General features: G+C 36.4%; 1 protein-coding gene across 1 annotated transcript in view; it reads right to left on the bottom strand.

The window, feature by feature from the left end:
* Positions 1-17,920, bottom strand: part of LOC107042284 (short stature homeobox protein 2-like) — a 19,746-nt gene extending 1,826 nt beyond the window's left edge. Inside the window, exons 1-3 of the mRNA XM_015263282.1 lie at positions 17,917-17,920; positions 17,244-17,582; positions 845-1,081 (exon numbers count right to left, since the gene is read on the bottom strand). Of these exons, the coding sequence (XP_015118768.1) occupies positions 845-1,081; positions 17,244-17,582; positions 17,917-17,920 (580 nt within the window). The remainder of the gene's footprint in view (positions 1-844; positions 1,082-17,243; positions 17,583-17,916) is intronic.
* Positions 17,921-20,204: the final 2,284 nt, after the last annotated feature.

The raw sequence follows: 20,204 nt of genomic DNA, 5'->3' as shown, positions 1-20,204 counted from the left end.
TTAACGTTTTTCAAGTGATTATTTTTCTTGATTTTGTTTTTTGTATTCGCGAGAAAAAAGAAAGTTTCGACTACGTTTCAGTGAATTGTTCTACCTTGTATTTTCAGATTAATCCCATTCGATTAGTTAATATCACGTTATTTCTGATGAGCTTGTGATTGTTCATCTAAAAAAGCATGCCATCTTCACATTTATTCGATTGTTTTTTCGCTCAAATCACGATGCCATTGGACCTGTCAAATCATTATTGAGGTTAAGTATACTGGGATTGAGTAATTGGAGATGAACCTGAGGTTGAGCAGTGGCCATTCAACTAAAGCCCGGCGAAGCGTTTCGTGTAATAGTCTAACGCTGGGCTGTGAGCGCGCGACGCGGCTCAACCTCGGGTACATGTGACGCGCGTAGAGTTTATCCCAAGCTGGGGCGGAGTGGCGTATTTCTAGCTGGGATACGGGTTGCGAGGCGAGCTCGAGCGGCGTGATTTCTACCCGGGGAGAATTTCTGGTAGAGTTCACAAGGAATTTACCGTTAGAAACTCGGCATCAAGAATTAGGAATTGCAAATTAAGAATTTATGAATAGGAATTAATTTATTTAAGAACTCCGAACTAAGGAACTCAGAACAACCAGGAATTTGCAATCAGGATGATGATATAAGGAAATGGAAATAAGAAACAGGGAATTCAGGATTAAGCATTCATAATCAGGAATTCCGATCTACAGAGAGGAATTAAGAATTCATTGTGAATTAGAAATTCGCAATCATGAATTCGAAATAAGAATTCCATAATTTAGGAATTCGATAATGTTTTGCAGTTTATTCAACTAAAAAATTATTGTCATACCTTTATGAAGTTGACTCTCATGCTTCCGACACTTGGCCCTTCGATTCTGAAACCAGACTTGTACCCTAGCCTCGCTCAATCCCAACCGCTGACTTAACTCCTCCCTCATGAATGCATCGGGGTAGTGAGTCTCGTCAAAGAGTCTTTCCAGTTCGGCAAGCTGCTCCAGGGTGAAGTTTGTTCTTGATCTTCGCTGTTTACCATTCCCACTACCATTACCACGACAGTTGGTAGTACCTGATCAATTTGCAAATAGGAAAAGAAAAAAAATAAGTATTCATTCACACCTCATTTCACCCGATGTGTCTTTCCGGGCGATAAATTTTCAATGTTTCTTCCCCTTGGGAGTGCCAACGACAACTTGACAATTAGGTGAGATCATCTGGTCTTCAAGCACTAAAACTTCATCCATAAAAGTATACGTGGGAGGAGGGAAAGAAAGAGATAAGCTATTGGATTATTCAAATTTTTTTTGCTGTAAACAAAAATAGTTCACATTTCTAGAGTCGTATAGCATCATTCGGACATTAAAACTTAGAGAGAGAATTAATTTCACGGAGAACAAAAAATTTTTAAAGTACATTTTTGTAATATTTCAGTGGCAGGAAACAAACGGATCGTAAATTGATCATTAAGTGGGAAGCCCTATGGAGAGCTGGACTTTGGAGGGCTTAGGTCAACTGCCACAGCAATTTCATCTCCGATCACGATTTGATGATCATTCAAATGAATCGCACAGAGGTGAAAATTCCATATACGTAGCTTCCCACGTAGCAGATATTTACAAGACTTACATTTATGATTCTCATTATAGTCATGGGAAAAATACTCTCAACGATAATGCACACTGAGACATTGTTTTTTTGTTTTTTTTCTTTACTTGTATAAAAAAAACTCATGGCTCGAAAATCGACGAGAAGAAAATATCTCACACTGAGAAATGAAACCTTTCGTTACTAGTTTTTTACTCGGCTGAACGATGAGTGACAATTTGTTCACAACAAGAAAGCGACTTCCCGAACCAAGTCAAACGGTTTTTGCATTAAAATATTTTGGTTTTGAGACTTCGATACTATTGAATAAATTCACTCAGTTATACTTGGTTTGGGAAATCACTTTCTTGCCATAAACAAATTATTTTCGTCTTTGGAACAAGAACAAAATCTCTTGACAAACGTTTTTTTCCTCAGTGTAATATATATTCTTCTTGACAATTTTCCAGCTATGAGTTTCTTGGTACAAGTGAAGACGTACTTGTCAAAAAACTTTTTTTTTCTTAATGCATTACCATTGTTGTCACTGATAGTGTCATCCACATCTCTAATCCTATAGCAAAAAAAAACAATCGCCAATTGAAAAGTTCAAAAATCAGAACGCTACCCGTCGGTGAATCACTGCTTACAGCCCAGGTAAGAATTACATAGGCTGACGATGAGAACAAGCCTGTATGAGACCAGCGTTGGCGAGGCTCAGTTATTCAGGCCTGGGATAGGCTTGGTTTCATCGTTCACTTGAGCTTCAAATGAGGATGATTAAAGGGACCATTAGCAAGGCTCAATTCAGGCCTAGTCCAGGCTTTCAGTATTCAGGCTCAGTACGTCAAGGCTTATTCAGGGCTCAGCAAGGCCTCGAAAATTAAAGTTACTTTCGGTAAATTTCCTCAATTTTTATATCAATACTCATTAGCTAATGGTGGTGAACACATTATCATCTACAAACATAGCTATAATTTTCCGCCAAGTTATCTAAGCTACCCCCAGACCAGGCCTAGAGCAGCCCTTTGTGCACGAGGCTACATAATTATTATTATCCTTATCTATAATTAATTAATCAATCGATTCTGAACTCATAAATCCATCGGACCTATCATTTATTCAAGTTCAGGAAGTTTAATTAGGATATCAACAAAATAAGAAAATAACACTAACACAAGTTGAATTTTTATACCCGAAAAAAATGTATCATCCTAAGAAGTCGCAGGTAACGCAGTGGATAGCGCGCTTGTCTACATTGCACGCAGTCAATAAATTGTTATCTGACGTCAACGAATACATATTCCAAAACACGATGGTTGGAGCAGTGCTCCTTGACCTAGAGAAAGCCTTCGATTCTGTTTGGCTGAATGTCCTAACTTACATCCTTTTGAAAAATAAATTTCCAATCCATCTAACCAGAACTATTTGGAGTATGACTCACGGAAAAAAATTCAGGGTGATCAATCATAATAATGTGCTGAGCTCCACATATCAAATAATGGAAGGACTGCAACAGGGAACGATTAACTCCCCTTGCCTCTTCTCATTATTCACTGCTCACATGATAGACTCATTTGATTTGAATAAAAATAACGACACAGTCTCAATTGCATACGCGGACGATAGAATTATCTATACCGCTGGAAAGAATGCTGACGAAATAAGCGATAAACTTAATCCACTTATTAACAAAGTGAACGAGATGTACTCAGTCTGGAACCTCAGAGTGAACCCGGATAAAAGCGAGACAATTATATTCAGAAACCCAAAAACAGGTTTATCGAAAAAACAAAAAGAAAGTATCGACAACTTTCAAATTAAAATCGTAGATAATTCAACAAATACCGAAACAAATATCCCGCATAAAAAGATTGTGAAATACCTAGGAATCAATATCGATGAGCTAACGCGTTGTTCAAATCACATCGATATACAAATAGAGAAAGCCAGGAAAAGGTATAAATCGTTAGGATTTCTTTTCCACAACAAGCATATCAACAAGAGAGCCAGAGTAATATGCTATGTATTACTCATTAGACCCCTACTAACGTACGGAGCAGAAATCCTCTGGAACATGGGTGCACACCAAACAGAATGTCTAAGAGTTTTCGAAAGAAAATGTCTCAGAACCTATTTTTATACAGGTTTGAGCATTCAAATTATCAACACCAAGTCAAAAATAAATACCTCTATGATCAAGCTAAAATACCCAGAATAGATCATTTCATGCTCAAATTAGCTAGAAATTACTATGAAAAATTAAAAGCAATAAAAAATGATACCATAAATGCACTAACTTCGAGAATCAAGAAACAATTGGTAGAACTAGATGCGGAAACATAAAACCGCAATATTTCACCGCATATGATAAGGTCGGTTTGTTTCAAGACGAAATGAACAAGCCGATTCTTTATCATATACCGAGAAATAAGAGAAATAATAAAATCCCAGTCGATGAGTTCCTGAACAGGGAGTTAAAATACTCCAGAGAAATACCAGAGAAAGACACCGAAGATTTTTATAGTCAGAATGAAATACTGGTGGATAGACCAGAATGATAAATTCATCTCTGAACTCCAAAACAGATACCAAATCTGTAAAGAAAAAAATAAAAATAATAATAGAGGCCAAGACAGAGTCAGAAGACACAACTTTAGGCCACCTTAAATATTTTTCCACACAACATATTATTAATGAAAGAAGTACAAAAAACTGAATAAATCATTAATCCAGTGCGCTTGTTTTTTATACGATACACACACTCATTCTTTTCTTTTTTTTTTTCTTTTGTCACACCTTTTCTTTTTTTCTTTTTTCAAGCGCAAAAAAACCAAATACAAAAAAACTCTACAACGGAGCAAAGGTTTAGAACCTCACGACAATAATAAAGATATAAAAAAAACCAAGAATAAAGTAAACGCGAGTGTCACAGAGTGACCAATGTTTATATCAAATTTCAGATACTAAATATCATATTTTTTATGTACCTGTCCTTTTTAATGTAAATAGTTGTAAATAATGTAAATACCTACTGTAGAAATTGAATAAAAAACATGGTTAAAAAAAAAAATAGCGCGCTTGTCTGCGGATCAGAAGGACCCCGGATCGAACCCCAGCAGAGGAGCAAATTTTTAAATGTTTGATTTCATTGTATTTCAATTTCCAGGTACGCGGTAATAATCCAGGACGAATAATTAATAGAAACTAATGATGATAATAATTTTTTTCCCATTCATTGTTAATTAACCGACAATCACAATCACCAACAACGCTTATCAACAGTGATGTACGGTCCGACCGCACTCTCTTTCATAGGTTACTCTAAATTCATAAAAAGGGTTATGAAGCAATAAGAAATTGTTTGTACAAATATCTGTAAACAATACTCCAGTTTATTTAGCCGAAGCTCGATTGAGCCTTTCAAATGTGGTAATTCAAGGCTTGAATCAAGCCTTGGCACCGAGCCTCGTTCAAGCCTTGCGGACTAAGCCTGAAACGAGGTTATCATTTTAGGGCTGAAGGAGGATTGATCCAAGGCTGAGCCCCAGCCCTGATTGAGCATTTCCGAGCCTTGGTCCAGGGCTTGATGAGCCCTGTTTCTATCGTCAATTCTTACCTGGGAGACATTATGACAGAAGTATTGTTCGTTATACGGCTATAAAAATATACTATTTTTTTACAATGTCCGTGAACGGCGTTTGGAGGACACAAAATGGAACGACGTTTTATGGACAGTGTGATGAAAAAAAATGCTTATGTACAAGATTGATGTGTGCTTTAAATTATGTGTAATTCAAAAGAATTCTTTATTATTGCTAGTTTTGATTTTCATAATCTGATACGATCCTTTTTGCCACACCTCTATTATTTATTAACTTTACTCATCGTGATTTCCACGACTCCATTTTTTTTAAATCACTGATTTCGAATTAAAGAAATCATGCGAAATCATGAAATCACCTCCGGTGACCCTCGAAATCACCGAAATCATTTTTCCCAAAATTACTGAGATCACCCGAAATCGACCTCATTTCGAAATCATGGAGTCGCTTAATTATGGAGTGAGTAGCCCCTCTGAATACTGGCATTTCATCAAAGTATTCTCGAACAATTCTAAGACGTTCTCCTTCGATGAAACTGCTTTCCACCTCTCAAGCAATTTTCTCACCTCTCAAAACATTTTACCCAAAAATAATTAACCATCTAATAAGACCCGGTAATCATACACAGCCGGGAGGTAAAGAGACACTTGAGCAATTACCAGTATACTACTTAATTAATGGGCACTTAATGCAAAGTAAGTACCAGACTTCTATGAAGGTGATAAGACTTTGCACATAAGTTGGATAAGGAACTTGACTGAAAGCGAGAAGAAGAAGAGGGGAAGGGAGGCAGGGGGATTAAGAACTCTTGACGAAGGCCTCCCGTGATTTATATAATTTACCGAAGTGCCGAGAGGTGCCATCTTATACGGCGTCGTTAGTCAGTGAAGAAGGGGCATTTCACCTTAATCACCCCAGTGGCTATATTCATCCCACCCACAGCATCCCCTCAGACGCCCACAAGGGCTGAAGAAAATTTACGTAACGCGTGCAACTCTCCCTCCAACTATTTATGCATAAGGTTTTAATCAATTAGCCAGTTGAGTTAATCAAATTGAAATTGACACACTTGAATCGAGTTTTATGTTGTGATTTTGATACAAAATACGATGAAATAAACGACGGCTATTCCCGTATATATCACCCCTCTGGTACATCGGGAGAAAACCCGAAGCAATCACACTCGGACACGAGGGGTCGCTAATTCGATTACTGTGGCGCCCTCTCTAGGCTCCCCCATTCTCTTCGGGGGGATATTTTTTTCTTCGTTTGGTTTCTTTTTTGCGGGACGAAATCATCCAGCGTTTACCCCTCGACCCCATTGCATATGTTTCGCTTGGGTTTCATGAATTGTAGAGAGTTTAATTTTTAGGTACTTTTGAGGAAAGGAATATTAACGATTTTCCAAGCTTTTTAAATTTTTTTTTCGAGGTGTTCTTAAGTCAAATTCGATTATTCTCACAAATCATATGTTTTTCAGGGTCAGAGGTTCTCAAGGGAGATTTACTTTAGGATTCAACTTTTTTAAGTATATCCAAGTATCTTTTACGTTTTGGTACAGCCCATGCAGGATTTGCCGACATACACAATACGGCCAAACATCGGTGCAATATCCGGTCGCCGAATATCGGCGCCCCGATGAAAGGCTGCTCCACGGCCGATGATCGGAACCGACTCAATATTTGTAGGCTATTTTTCGAATAAATGGATGGATAGCATGCATATCTATCCTCTTTCTTGATATACAGGTGATAATATTCTCATCGGAGTTAATTTTAACTCCGATGAGAATATCATTAGTTAACGGAGTTAACTTAATATTCTCATCGGAGTTACACTTTCATTAACTAATTGTTGACAATCGCATTTGGGAATTCAAACAAACACACCATGTGGTCTTTATATACCCGAAAAAAATCTACCTTCATAACAAATTTGAGATGGCTCGATGGACCGCTGTCCACCGCGCGCTTGACCTGTAGACAGATCAGAAGGACCCGCAATCGAATCTCACCGAGGGCAATTTTTTTTTTAATTTCATTTTTTTCTTTTTTGGTTCACTGGCATGGATAAGAAGGGTTATAAAACGATTATAAACTATTGGAACTAATATGTCTGAACGATTTTAAAATTTTGTTTCACCGATGGTTGGCTGATAATCGACGTCAAAGTTGAGCGTACATTGGTGTCTATGATGGCCCATCAATATTCAGCGTCATTCAAGTTACTTTTTGCACCGAATTCTCATTTTTCTTAATATTTATTGTTTATAAATAAATAATTGAAATTGTGTAACCCTCGATCACTCGCGCTCGGCCGCCAGCCTTTATGTGACGCACAATCAGTGCATATAGAGCTGCAGACAGCCCCCATTTGCGTTCACTAAGTGATTGTTGCCGTACTAGCAGCTAATTTTTGTTTTATTCAATAGATATCCTTTGAAAAGGCCTTTTTCCCGATTTGTGAGGAGATGATCAACTTTTTTCAATTTGTTATGAAATTCTTCATTAAAGATTTCAATGAGTTTTACATTTTTTGTCTTTGGCGTTTTTTTTCGATTAATCACATCCTGAGCTCGTAATTTCAATTAGTTTATTAATGTTATAAAAAAATGAAAGTACTTGTGGCTGTTTTTCTTACTGATCGATAGCTTTAATTATTTTAATGAAATTTTGTAAATAGTTTTCATGTTTTTGGATGACGTATTCATAAAAAAATAATAATATAGTGCGAAATCCTTCTGTGATAACTGTGGCGCGTCTGTAGCGCTTCAGGTCGCAGAGTGGGGGTAAGGTAAACCTACGTTAATGTTAGAGAGTGATGGAAGAGGCGATTCACTTCATTGGGTCAAGGAAATTGTTCTTTGTTTTTTTGTGTATCAAGGTTTGCATATTTTAATAACGACTTTTCTTTGCTTTTTAGAAGGCTTTTCATCGATCATTTTCGATATATTGAGAATTTTACTTTCCTTATGGACAAAATATATAGCCGGGGAAAATATGTGAGATAAATGTCAAATATATTTGCAGAAACAAAGGCATTAGGCAAATTCACATTAATATTCATTAATGTTAATTCTATTTATTTCTCACAACTCAATTAAATAGGAATGTTTTTTGGAGCAGTTATTATTTAGTCCCCTAGAATATTAAAGAAAATGTGAATATAATAATAAATTCTATTTGGAAACAGATTGTAAAATTTTCCATGTAAATGAACTATGATACCAATGTTATTGATGAAAATTGTTACATAAAAAATATAAGTAGACAGTTTACCAACGTTTTGGAATAATTTATTAATTAAGATAATTTTTCCCCCTTTCTTTAAAACCAACGAAAAGTCGTGGGTAAAATGTACAAACCTTGATACATAAGATAACAAAGAACAATTTCCTTGACCCAATGAAGTGAATCGCCTCTTCCACCACTCTCTAACATTAACGTAGGTATGCCTTACCCCCACTCTTCGACCTGAAGCGCTACTGACGCGCCACAGTTATCACAGAATGATTTCGCGCTATATTATTATTTTTTTATGAATACGTCATCCAAAAACATGAAAACTATTTACACAATTTCATTTAAATAATGAAAGCTATCGATCAGTAAGAAAAACAGCCACTAGTACTTTCATTTTTTTATAACATTAATAAACTAATTGAAATTACGCGCTCAGGATGTGATTAATCAAAAAAACGCAAAAGACAAAAAATGTTAAACTCATTGAGATCTTTAAAACAGAATTCCGTAAAAAATTTAAAAAAGTAGACCATTCCCTCACAAATCAGGAAAAAGGCCTTTTCAAAGGCTTTTGTAATGTTTTTCTTATATGCGTCCCACTCGAAATGCAAAAAACCATTAAAAAAATTTTATCTGCGTCTCAATATCTATCGAATGAAAAAAAAAAATTAGCCACTAGCACGTTAACAATGGGTTTCTCCTTTTCTGAAGCCTTTTTCGGGGGCTGTTTGCAGGTCTAATAGCCGCTAGGTTAAACCGAGCGGGCTGTTGCCGCGTTGGCGTTTACAGCTATGCACGCATTTCAAGTGTAGCAGTGAATGTAGCAACACTGTCGCTTGAGCGATCCACAGGAACTCACTCGCATCGGGCGGTGCGGCGCCGCGCTTCTGCTCGTTCGACGTTTTTTTTTGCTAAACAATTCTCCTGAGAAAAAAAACGGAAAACACCAACGCTTAATAAAACGATTGAACTAGGAATTTCAATTTTTTCAGAATTTTTAAGCTTTAGGGATGCCACGAGCTCGCCTCTAGAGGCTTTACGAGACAATATTTTAGAGAGATGGTTTCGGTCTCAATAAACATGGGAATCTTTGGTCTCGTCTCAGTCTCGAAATGCGCAGTATCGGCTCCTCTCGTGATGACTCCGAGTCAAGTTATCTCATCTCGGTGTCAAGTTTTTCGTACTTTTAATGGAAAATTTCGGTTTTTATCTCGATTTGCCTCGTCTCGATTTTTAACATATAAACAACGCGAAAAACTGGACGGAGGTAAGATAAATTGACTCGGAGTCATCACGAGAGGAGTCGATACTGCGTATTTCGAGACTGAATCGAGACCAAAAATTTTCGCGTTCACTGAGACCGAGACAATTCCTCTAAAGTATTATCTCGTCATGTCTCGTAAAGTATCTTGCGGCATCACTATTAAGCATCGAGAAACACGCTAAAATCAAAAAAACTTTCATGTTTAGAATTATTTTAAAAATTAATTTCATTTAAAATCTAATTTTTTAGTAAGTCTGACTTATTCGTTGCCCATCGGACGTTGGCTTGTTATCGATGCACTTATACCGCAATTTTCCCGGCTTAGGGGGCCACGCGTGTCCCTGAAAACTCCAAAATTGCAAATGCAGCGCAATTGACCTGTCGTTTCGGCCACTAAATTCATTCTTTTAAAATATTCCTTTTTCACACACCTGCACGGAAAGTTCGTACTTTCCTCCCGTTCATCAGACACCAAGATACAAACTTTTCTTTGCAGGCGTGTTAAAAAATAGCATAGGCACCTCGGGCGGGAAAACATGACTTTCCGCCCTTGATGCACAATATACTATCACTCTCGTCTTGGGTGCCAAACTGGCATGTCAATTTGATTGAGCTTCTTGGGTCAATCACGCGTTCGTAACTTTGGAATCAGTTACATTAGTAAAATTAACACAAGAAATATTCTTGCTACCCTAGACGTACATTTCAAATCGGTCTTCGTGGCTTAACGGTCGATAAACTGCGAATTTTTTATTACGTTTTAAGCGCGAAGTTCTGTGCAAGGACACATTTTGAAATAATTATTCAAGAACCCAATTTATTTCGTGCATTGTAAAACAGTGAAATTCGGAAATAAAATCATGATGAATATAAACAATATAATCTTAAGTGCAACAAACGTGAACACCTAGTGCATATATTCAGAACACACTAGTTTCTGGATAACTATCTTGGAGTAATTCAATTGTTGGTTCGTACTGAAATTTGCCGGGCGACCCATTTATTTTGGCCTTTCTTCTCATTTTCATCGAAACCATTAATTCAGAATAAAAATCATTAAATCAATTTTTTTTCTTTTTTTCTTTTGCGCGATCGAGTTCTCTCTCTCCTTCGGTTTCTTTGTTTTGTATTATAATTAAAATAATTATAATTAAAAATCCTTCCTAGAGTATAAACTGAAAAATCAGTATTATACAAATCTTTTTTTTTTATTTTTTTATTTTTTCTATCTCATTGGTTTTATCGAAGTAATTCTCGATTTGAAACCCCTCCTCTAGCCTGCCTCCCCTCCTTTCTTTTTCCTCTCATTGTTATCTGCGGTATCATGGCCGTCTTACTCTTAGCTGTGCCCCATTCGAGCTAGGACTGCACGGGAAACCATGTAAAACCCCAGTCGCACAGCCGGCCGATTGTGCAGTGCCCTAATATATCCATCTGTCACACTGACTAGATGGAGACACTAGGCCACTACACCCTACCTACCGCCCGCAATTTTGGTGCGAGCGAGGTGTTCCTAAGCGGTCACCCATCCAAGTACTAACCCAGCTCAACGCTGCTTAGCTTGGATGTCCGCCGGAGCAACACCTCACCCACCTAACCATTACAGTCGGTATTATTCAAATTTTTATCTTTTCATTTCAAACCCTGACTTCACTATTATTATTATCTAAATTTTAATATTGAACTAAGAAGTTGAACGATAGCTGCAGATGCACCCAGTGCTTCAAACGGTACGGATCATCTAAACAAAAATATTATTTTATACCGATAGCAAGAAAATGAATGATAACTCATTTGATTGAATTTGTTAGCTAAAAAAAGTAAAAAAATAGTAAAGAGTAAAAAAATCTAAAGATTTTTCTCGACAAATTCTTCATATTGTTGGATTACAAATAGTCACGATGAAATGAAAAACGAATCATCATTAAAGACCTATAAAGTCTTTATTTCAATGCCCGAAAATTCTTTGCATTAAGAAAAAGGAAAAAACTGGATATTGAGAAAAATTTGGCGATTGACCAAGTGAGACTCGGAGGGTTTCATGTGCCAGGGGTCGAAAAAGAGCGTTCAAGCGACGGACCATAAATACCATCTAGAATAAAGTGGAAAGAGTCCAACTAAGGTCCGGCTATACCCAGGATTGATCTACTGCGCCACTTGGGGAGTTTCTTTCGCTCGTCTTTCACACCAACTCCTCATATTTATTATTTTACTTTTGCCCAGTGAGTTGAATGGGCGGGGGGAGGGTGGGGGAGAACGAATTCCGTGTATACAAATGCATCCGGCCAAAAGCCGTGTCAGAGGGGATGGCAAGATTACTTTTTGATTTGCGCTTAATCGAGAAAAGTTATGGGGCAACTTCGTGAGATGACGTTTAGCGTTTACGGGCCACACGAGGCACATATTAAACTATAAATTCATAAAACTACAACTGACAAAATATTTGGATAGCAGTTCAATCAAACGAGTAAAAAATATAGAATTTTAGAAGAATATTGAAATTTAGTTTTTTTGAATTGATAATAATTATGTAATTATTCCTAGCAATAAAAATAGTTTCTTTTAAAGAAATTTATTTAAGAATCAGTTGTAATAATGATGATGGCATGTGATTATTTTCTGTATTGACGATTCGTCTCAATTTAGCCTTGAATAGAGGTATTTCCTAGATTTTTTTATAAAGAAATTATTGGAATGAATTGTAGACATTATGAAGCCCAATGCACTAGAAATTCCACAATTTTATAATTTATTTTGTTTACACCCAAAAAAAAGTCTGTCTGAATCAAGTCGGACTGAATCATGCTAGGAATCGACTTGTTTCATGTCAAATTGAAGGAATCAAGTCGGACTCGCACAGATGCAAACGGGAATATCAACCTGATTCAAGTCAATTGTGCTTTCGAATGCGGAAGCATTGTATTCGTCAAATCTGAAATTTCCATTTTTTTGGTGTGACGATGACTAATTTTGGTCTCAGGAATTCGAATATGCTGTTTTTAAATTATGTCCGTATGCATGTATGTATTAAGCTTTTTTCAAAATTTATTTTTTCGACAATCATTCACAAAATAATGGTGGAAATTTTTTAAATTACGGCTTAAAATATTTATTTAGACATTATCTCGATCGAATTCGAAGATAGTGGCGATCGCATCATTTGCTCCGAAATTATAGCCTTGAAAAGCATTTAATCTAGGCTTAATCATGGTTTAGTCGGAGTTCAGTTAGGATTTAGTTGGAGGTTAATCAGGGTTTAACCAAGGTTTCGTCACGGTTTAATCAATGTTCAGTGGAAGTTTAAATCAGTTTAATTGTAAATTAGTCGGCGTCTGTTGGATGTTTAACCAAGGCATATGGAGCTCATGTTAGACAGTTGGTACATTTAGGGATCATATTAAGGCTTCATGGCTGGTATATGTTCTTCGCTAATTTACCATTCAGAAGTAAATTGCTAATACATGAGCAAAAAAGTTATATTGGTCTTAAGTCCAGTTTAAGGAAAAGTATTCAGGAGAAAAACAAAATTTAAATAATTTACTTACGACCGAGGAGACATTAACATTGATGTATCAAGAGCATGAACTCTTGTGATATCAAATATTCCATTCATTTTGTTCTCACTCCATCTGTCTAATTTGAAATAAATTCAGTTCACTAAAAACTATTAAATCTTCCTGAGGCTAAACTTCCGGAAGGATCCCTACTAATATGAAATTAATGACAGAAAACCGAATATGCACTTTTTTGTTTTAATTCGATTAATCCATTTGAAAGCAAATTGGTAATTTCTAGTAAAGAAAACGATACTTGATTTAGACCTGTGCAATGGCCCCTTTGTTTAAGATTTTTTCTAGATTTTAATCTTCTCCCTGACCTTGAAAAATTAATTTTCTCATAAGACTCTGTATTATTTTTGCACTCATAAATTAATTATTATCAATAATATTAAATTGCCGATTACGCACAAACTCAATCAAAATGTTTCTATTCATAATAACAGTCGTTTAGAATTTTTTTCAGATTTCAATCTTGAAAATTCAAGTTATGTTTATACTACTTTAAGAATAAAATCCTCTACGTATTTCGGAGGGTGAAGAATACACAAGAGGGATGACTCGACAGTCGCTAGAAGGGGTCATAACCTCGGGTCGTCAGAGATCATTACATTTGTACTCGTTACACCGTCGGGCCAATCACTACTGAGTCTTATTGGCACAATCTCCTGAATTATAAAACAACGGCTAGGTCCTGACCTTCGGGAGGATTCATGCCAGTCGAGCCCTTGAAACGTGCCACGACGATTCTCAATGGGCAATACGAATGGAAAAAAATCATAAAAACGATTTATTATGAAGAAATAGTAGACAGCCCGATTAATCCAGTAATTCAGAACTCACAAAATTAATTCGAAACAATTCAAATAAATCAATAATAAATTGTGTTATGTGGAAAGACCATGTATTAGCTCATTGGTGTAGGTCCTTGCTTGACACCCGGGAACACAGGTTCGAATCCCAGCGATAGAAATCTTTCACCAGTTGCATTTAAAAACTTCGCATCTCATTTGTGCGTTTTACTTCAACAGAAATGTTTCGTAAAAATATGGTACGGAAAAAATCAATAGATATTGTTTTTCTAACCGTTCATTCTGTTGGGACTCTCCCTGAAAATTCTCTGCTTAAATTTTCTAATTTTGCCTTGTTCAATTTCTTTAGTGAGCGAAGAGCAAAAATGCTGTAAAATATTGAACAATTAGTGCTAAGAAATTTTTCTAGATCGCAATCTAGGGGAAGATAGTACAAAGTGGAATGGTTGCCATCGACTCGAAATCCCAATATTTCTGTTTATAAATAAAGCGATCAGGATTTGAAGTTGATTATCGACGTTCCACTTTGCCCCACGCTCCTACATTAATTTTTTTAACACTCCGTTGGTCGCGCTACGATCGCTGCGCCGAACTTTTTTCGATTTTTTAAATTACACAGCAATAAAGCCTCAGAAGAGTTTGAAAAAATTTGACGTCTTATGTTGAAGTGTCTAAAAGTCCTATCAATGAAAATATCCGCCAAAAATATGATAAGTTAGGTTTTCAAGTTTTTATTCCGAAGCTCCGGGCCGTGTACCGTGTATAAGGCATATTTTCAGAAAAACGTAGCAACTTTGAGCTTGAATATATAATTAAGGCTAACACTGAACATAAAAAATCTCATGGGACTTCTTCAAGTATACGATCTAGATCACTTTTGATTTTGTTCAGATTTTTCCTAGATCTTTCAAATTTATCCTACGGCGCGACCAACGGCACTTTCGTAACTTTTGCGCGACCAATCGAGTGTGAAAGGATATTTGGTATTAAACATTGAAGCCTAATAGAATTTTCCAACTAGGTTTACTCATAAAAATTTTCTGTACGTATACGTTTATTTCAAAAACAGAACATTTTGTATAGTAGTTCGTGAGATATGACAACTTGTTTAAGGATAATCGGGCGAGCCCGGAAGGTTAGAAAAAAAGCAGCCATTTTTTTAACGTATTTTTAAATGATGGAAAAGGCGTGTGCAAAGTTTCAGACTGCTGGGAAGCATGGTTAATTTATTATGAATTTTTGAAAAAGTGATCATTCAACCCGTAATCTTATGGAAATGACAAAAAAAACTGCAAAACCCAAGGAAAAAATGCAGCCAAAGCCATGAAACTTTAGACACATTTAGAACATGTGATCAATGATTTTTTGAATGAAAAAGATTGTGGCCTAGAAGCATTGTTTATTAATAATAGCGAAAAAAGTACTGAAAAATGAAATTTCTGCGCACGCAGCCCAAACGAGCAGCAACGTCCCAAGTACCGATCGGGTGGGGGTAGCGTGGTCAATTTAAAGGCCTCTTGAGAGAGAGCGATGAAGCGTTGTGATTGGAGCTCCCTCGAGCCAGTGGTACCAGCTCCTGGTGAAAAAAAAACTACCGACGATGTTGCCACTTTTTCGCATGGATTCATATTTTTTCATATATTTAAAAAAAAACAATCTGAAAACCATTCAATGCGTGGAACAGATACAAATAAATTTGATTAGCTCCAAAAATAATTTTTAACCGGGGATACTCTCTAATATTGCCTGAATTTTGAATCCGAATGGGAAAAATTTTTTTGTTCAGCGATTGGTTTTCTGCAGGAAAACAATAGGAACCCCTCCGCCTCACCTCCTACATTTCCTCCTCGCCCGATTATCCTTAAATTTCGTGTTTCCTCGATATCTCAAAAACTACTGCATCGATTACAATTTTTTTTCCAAATACTCGTCTCGATGGTCTCTATGTAAGTTAATCAGAATATATAGACTCTTTAATACACAGTTTGGAGATATTGCCGTTTTCTCGATTTTCATGAAAAATCTGGTACGTACGATAACTTGAGAAAAAAAGGACATACACGGAGGAATTTTTTAGAAAAATTCTAGAGCTAGCACGAGAAAAGAGGCACAACGTGACGGCCAGGAAAAAATTTCAGTGCCGACATTAGAAATTTTATTGGTAAAAACGTGAATTTTTCCCCGTATTTCTGTGAAAATTTCACAGAAATTTTATCAGAAATACCAAGAAATTTTACCTTAACAGCACTAGAATTTTTCACAGACGGTGGATTGTAATTTTTTCCAATACTGGTACTAAAATTTTTCTAGAAAATTTCTTTCCGCGTAGCAAGTTGCAATCTAGTATGATTCTAGCACTTATAATACTAAAGGTTCGTATTTTGGATGGGCGCAATCGGCCGAGTGGTTTCTGAGGTGTACAACCTTTTGTGTAAATATATTTCTGCAAATATCTCATGAACTATTTGACGTATTTCAATTTTTTTCCAAAATACTCGTCTCGACAGCTTGTATCTAGATCAATCAAAAAAAAATATATATATATATATATATATATATATATATATCCGTTCATACAAAGTTTCCGATATATTCCCGTTTTTTCGCTTTTTAAATTCTTTCATTGTACGCAAGATATTTTCAGAAAAAATTAAATAAGCAATTTGGAATTTGGTATGATTATAGCTCTCACAATATTGAAGGTTGGTATTCTGAATGGGCTCAACCGAGCGTGCAGTTTCGGAGATATGCAATCTGTCGTATAAATCTATCTCATTAAAGGGTTGAATATTTTCCTATGTGATACACTGTAGCATGTGGTTACGATCGTATGCCTATCACAAGGATAGGGAAATGCTATGGATCCATTCGGAAGCTTCCTACCAATGAAATTGGTAGAAATAAAAAAAAGAAAGACTAATACGTAAAAAGTAACTGTCGCATGTCTTCTGTCGGGTAGACTCGAAACCCTGCTTGTTCTGTGAAGATTTATAAAAAATTTCCAAAAAATTCGCACACACATCCCGACATATATAAAGAAGATAGTCAAAATCAACTATTGCAAAGGTTCCATTCGAAAGCAAAAATATTTACAATAAAGAATTTTTTTTTAAATCCTCAATCGAAGATCAAGTAGATTTAATCCTTGTTTACGGATGTAAACTCACTTTTCGTATTTTCTTCATGTGAAGCTTTTGGACACTGTCCCTCTACTCGAGATTCAATTACTAACTGGGGGGATGGTTTAACTTCTGGACTGGCCACTGGACTTGGCGAGCGCTCTTGAACCACTGGTGGTGGAGACGGACTACAGCCGAGGAGTTTTCTCACTGATAACTTCAACTCTGGTGGCTTCAGAGGAACCGTCAATTCCACGTTCTCCTTCGAGTCTTTTGGAATTTTCGTGGAGAGGTCCTCGGGCTGGAGCCGAGATTCCGGGGAGCTTGGTTCAGATGTGTCCACACTGGTGGCGTCCGGCAGACGCTCGGAGGGTGAAGTATCGGCATCTGAAGAGAATAAAGTGCATGGTATGAGGTGAAAATGTGATATGGATGAGGCGGTCATGAGTTTGGAGGTGTTAGGTAGTCCATAAATTCTTCAAAGATCATTCACTTATTGTTAGAAAAGCTTTGACGATAGTTCGCACCAGTGATGCTTTTATTTTGCAGTATATTAATATTGCAAAACAAAAGTATTAATATGTATATTTTAATTTTCATTTATTTCAGGGAGGGCCCTGGTGAAGTTTGAAAGTCTTCGGTTGATGAAAATCACCATCGAGCCACTTTTTATACTATATCATGGAGTCCCTAAAAAACTAAGAAACATTTCATAACTAACCCATTTTACCCCGTACAATCATTTACTAAAATTCTGAAACAATCTGAACTTGCACTCTATGTATTTTGTTTCAGAACTTTAGTAAACGAGTTGTACGCCAGGCTAAAACGTCGTTTATTCTGTTTTTGACTTTGAAACTCGCACCACAATTTTTATCCGATTTCAACTTTTTCTGTTTCAAAACAATTTCCATAAAATAAAAATAAGTATTTTTTTCAATTATCTCAATGAGATCATTCAAAAATTGAATTTTTTCGGTGACGTCAGCTTAAGGGTTTTGTCAACTTCAAAGGTGTATATGTATAATTTTTCTTCTAAAAACACCTCTTATAGACCTTTTAAAAATTATTCTTATACGCCACGAAAAAAAATATCTATGATCTAATTGAGTTGATCGAAAAAATATGTAGTTTTTTCTTTGGAATATAATGAACATTTTGAAAGAAAAGTTTGAATCGGATGAAAATTGTGGTGCGAGGAGCATTTCAAAGCCAAAAACAGGAAAAAAAACGTTTTCGGTGAACATACGGGGAAAATGGGTTGAGTACGAAATTTTTCTTAGTTTTTTAGGTACCCCGTGATATATCAAAAGTCGCTCGATACTTATTTTCATTAATCGAAAACTTACAATGTCACCTGAGACCCTCCTTAAAACCTTTTTGCTCAGACTACTTGAAGTTGGATTAGAAATGGATCCGTCTGTAGTCAGTTCGACTGATCAGGTCGAACCTGATCAAAACCTGGTGAACAACTGATCCAATGTTTCTGAGATCTGGTAGCTTGAAATCACTTTGATCAGATTTGGATTTGGGATTTGATCACCTAGATCTCAATCCGAAAACGCCGTCAGACGCTTCAAGGGTCAGATGTCTTGAGGGTCAAACATAGCAAGGATCAGGCGTGTCAAGAGTTGAACCTCATAAGGATCAAACATTTAGAGAGTAAAGCCTCTGAAGGGTCTACCATTTCAAGGCTCAAATATACCCGAGTGGAAATTCCGGTCAGGTCTTGATCAAGTTTGGATCAGGTTAGACCTGACCACTGATCAGGTATTGATCAAGTTGACGGATCCGGTCTTGCTTAGACATGTTACGCCTCTGGCCAATCCGGATTTGACCAGGACGAATGGATCCGAACTTGATCAAGTCAACTGTATGAAAACCGGATGACCTGTCTGTCAGTATCAATAACAATTATCGATGATAATTAATCCAAAACAAAAGCTAATTCAATTCTTTCACCGTAGGCCGTTTCTCTTAATGAATCTCTACTGCTATTACCTCTGAAAAAGCTTATTATTTTTTTACCGATGCTGGGGATCGAACCGGGGACCCTATGATTGCTAATCCTATGCCCTGACCACTATGCGCTCGTGCTATTACTATTGACTAAACTGTACATTGCCTATATGATTTGTATCGGGGTATTCGTTGAATTTACGATTACTCCTGATCTCGCGGATGTGCGTGTGTATTCTCAGAGATAAAATATGTTCAATTAAATTTTTATTTATTTCATTAAGGAATAATAATAATGATAATAACAATAACACTAATAAATAAATAGACATTTGGTGATTTTTTTTTCAAGATAATTAGCGTGTAAGTTTGATACTCCTCTAATACGTATTTACGGCATTATCATCCCTCCCTACATTTGATAAGGGCTGGCTGTTAATTAAATTGAGTAATTAAATTGAATTCATTAAATTAAATTAATTTAATTCAAATTATTTTAATTATAGTATAATGATCCTTTTTAAAGATTGAAAATAATTATTGATAATATTTCATAAAACTTAATTTCAATAGTATAATAATAGTTAATTAAATTATCCGCAAAACTTATTAAAATTAATGTCAGGTGGAGCGGATCTGAATCTGATCATTTTCTCTTCAATTGACCGCTTTCAAATGCCGATCAAGGACATCAAATCCGAATTTGATCAATTTGGGGTCAGGCAGCCGACCTCCGGGTGAGATCGTGCCTACCTGATCAGAACTTGATCTTAATCTTCTTGCAGTTTTTCGGATCCGATCTACTAGATCAAAACTTAGTCAGGTTATCATCAGGCATCATCTGATCATGTCTACCTGATCAGAACTTGATCTGAACCCGCCTGTAGTTTTTCGGATCCGATCTGCTGGATCAAAACTTAATCAGGTTCTCATCAGGAATCACCGGATCAGTCGAACCTTACAAAAACCTGATCAAGTTCTGATCGTGCTTCAGGTGGGCCTGAAGCAATTTTCACTCGGGTAGGCGTATAGGTTGCCCGAGCCGGGGTG

Source organism: Diachasma alloeum, unplaced genomic scaffold (genome assembly GCF_001412515.2).
Source record: "Diachasma alloeum isolate Michigan unplaced genomic scaffold, Dall2.0 Dall_scaffold_00438, whole genome shotgun sequence".
NCBI classification, from domain to species: domain Eukaryota; kingdom Metazoa; phylum Arthropoda; class Insecta; order Hymenoptera; family Braconidae; genus Diachasma; species Diachasma alloeum.
The sequence above is the reverse complement of the archived record's forward strand: the minus strand, read 5'-3'. Positions and strand labels throughout refer to the sequence as shown.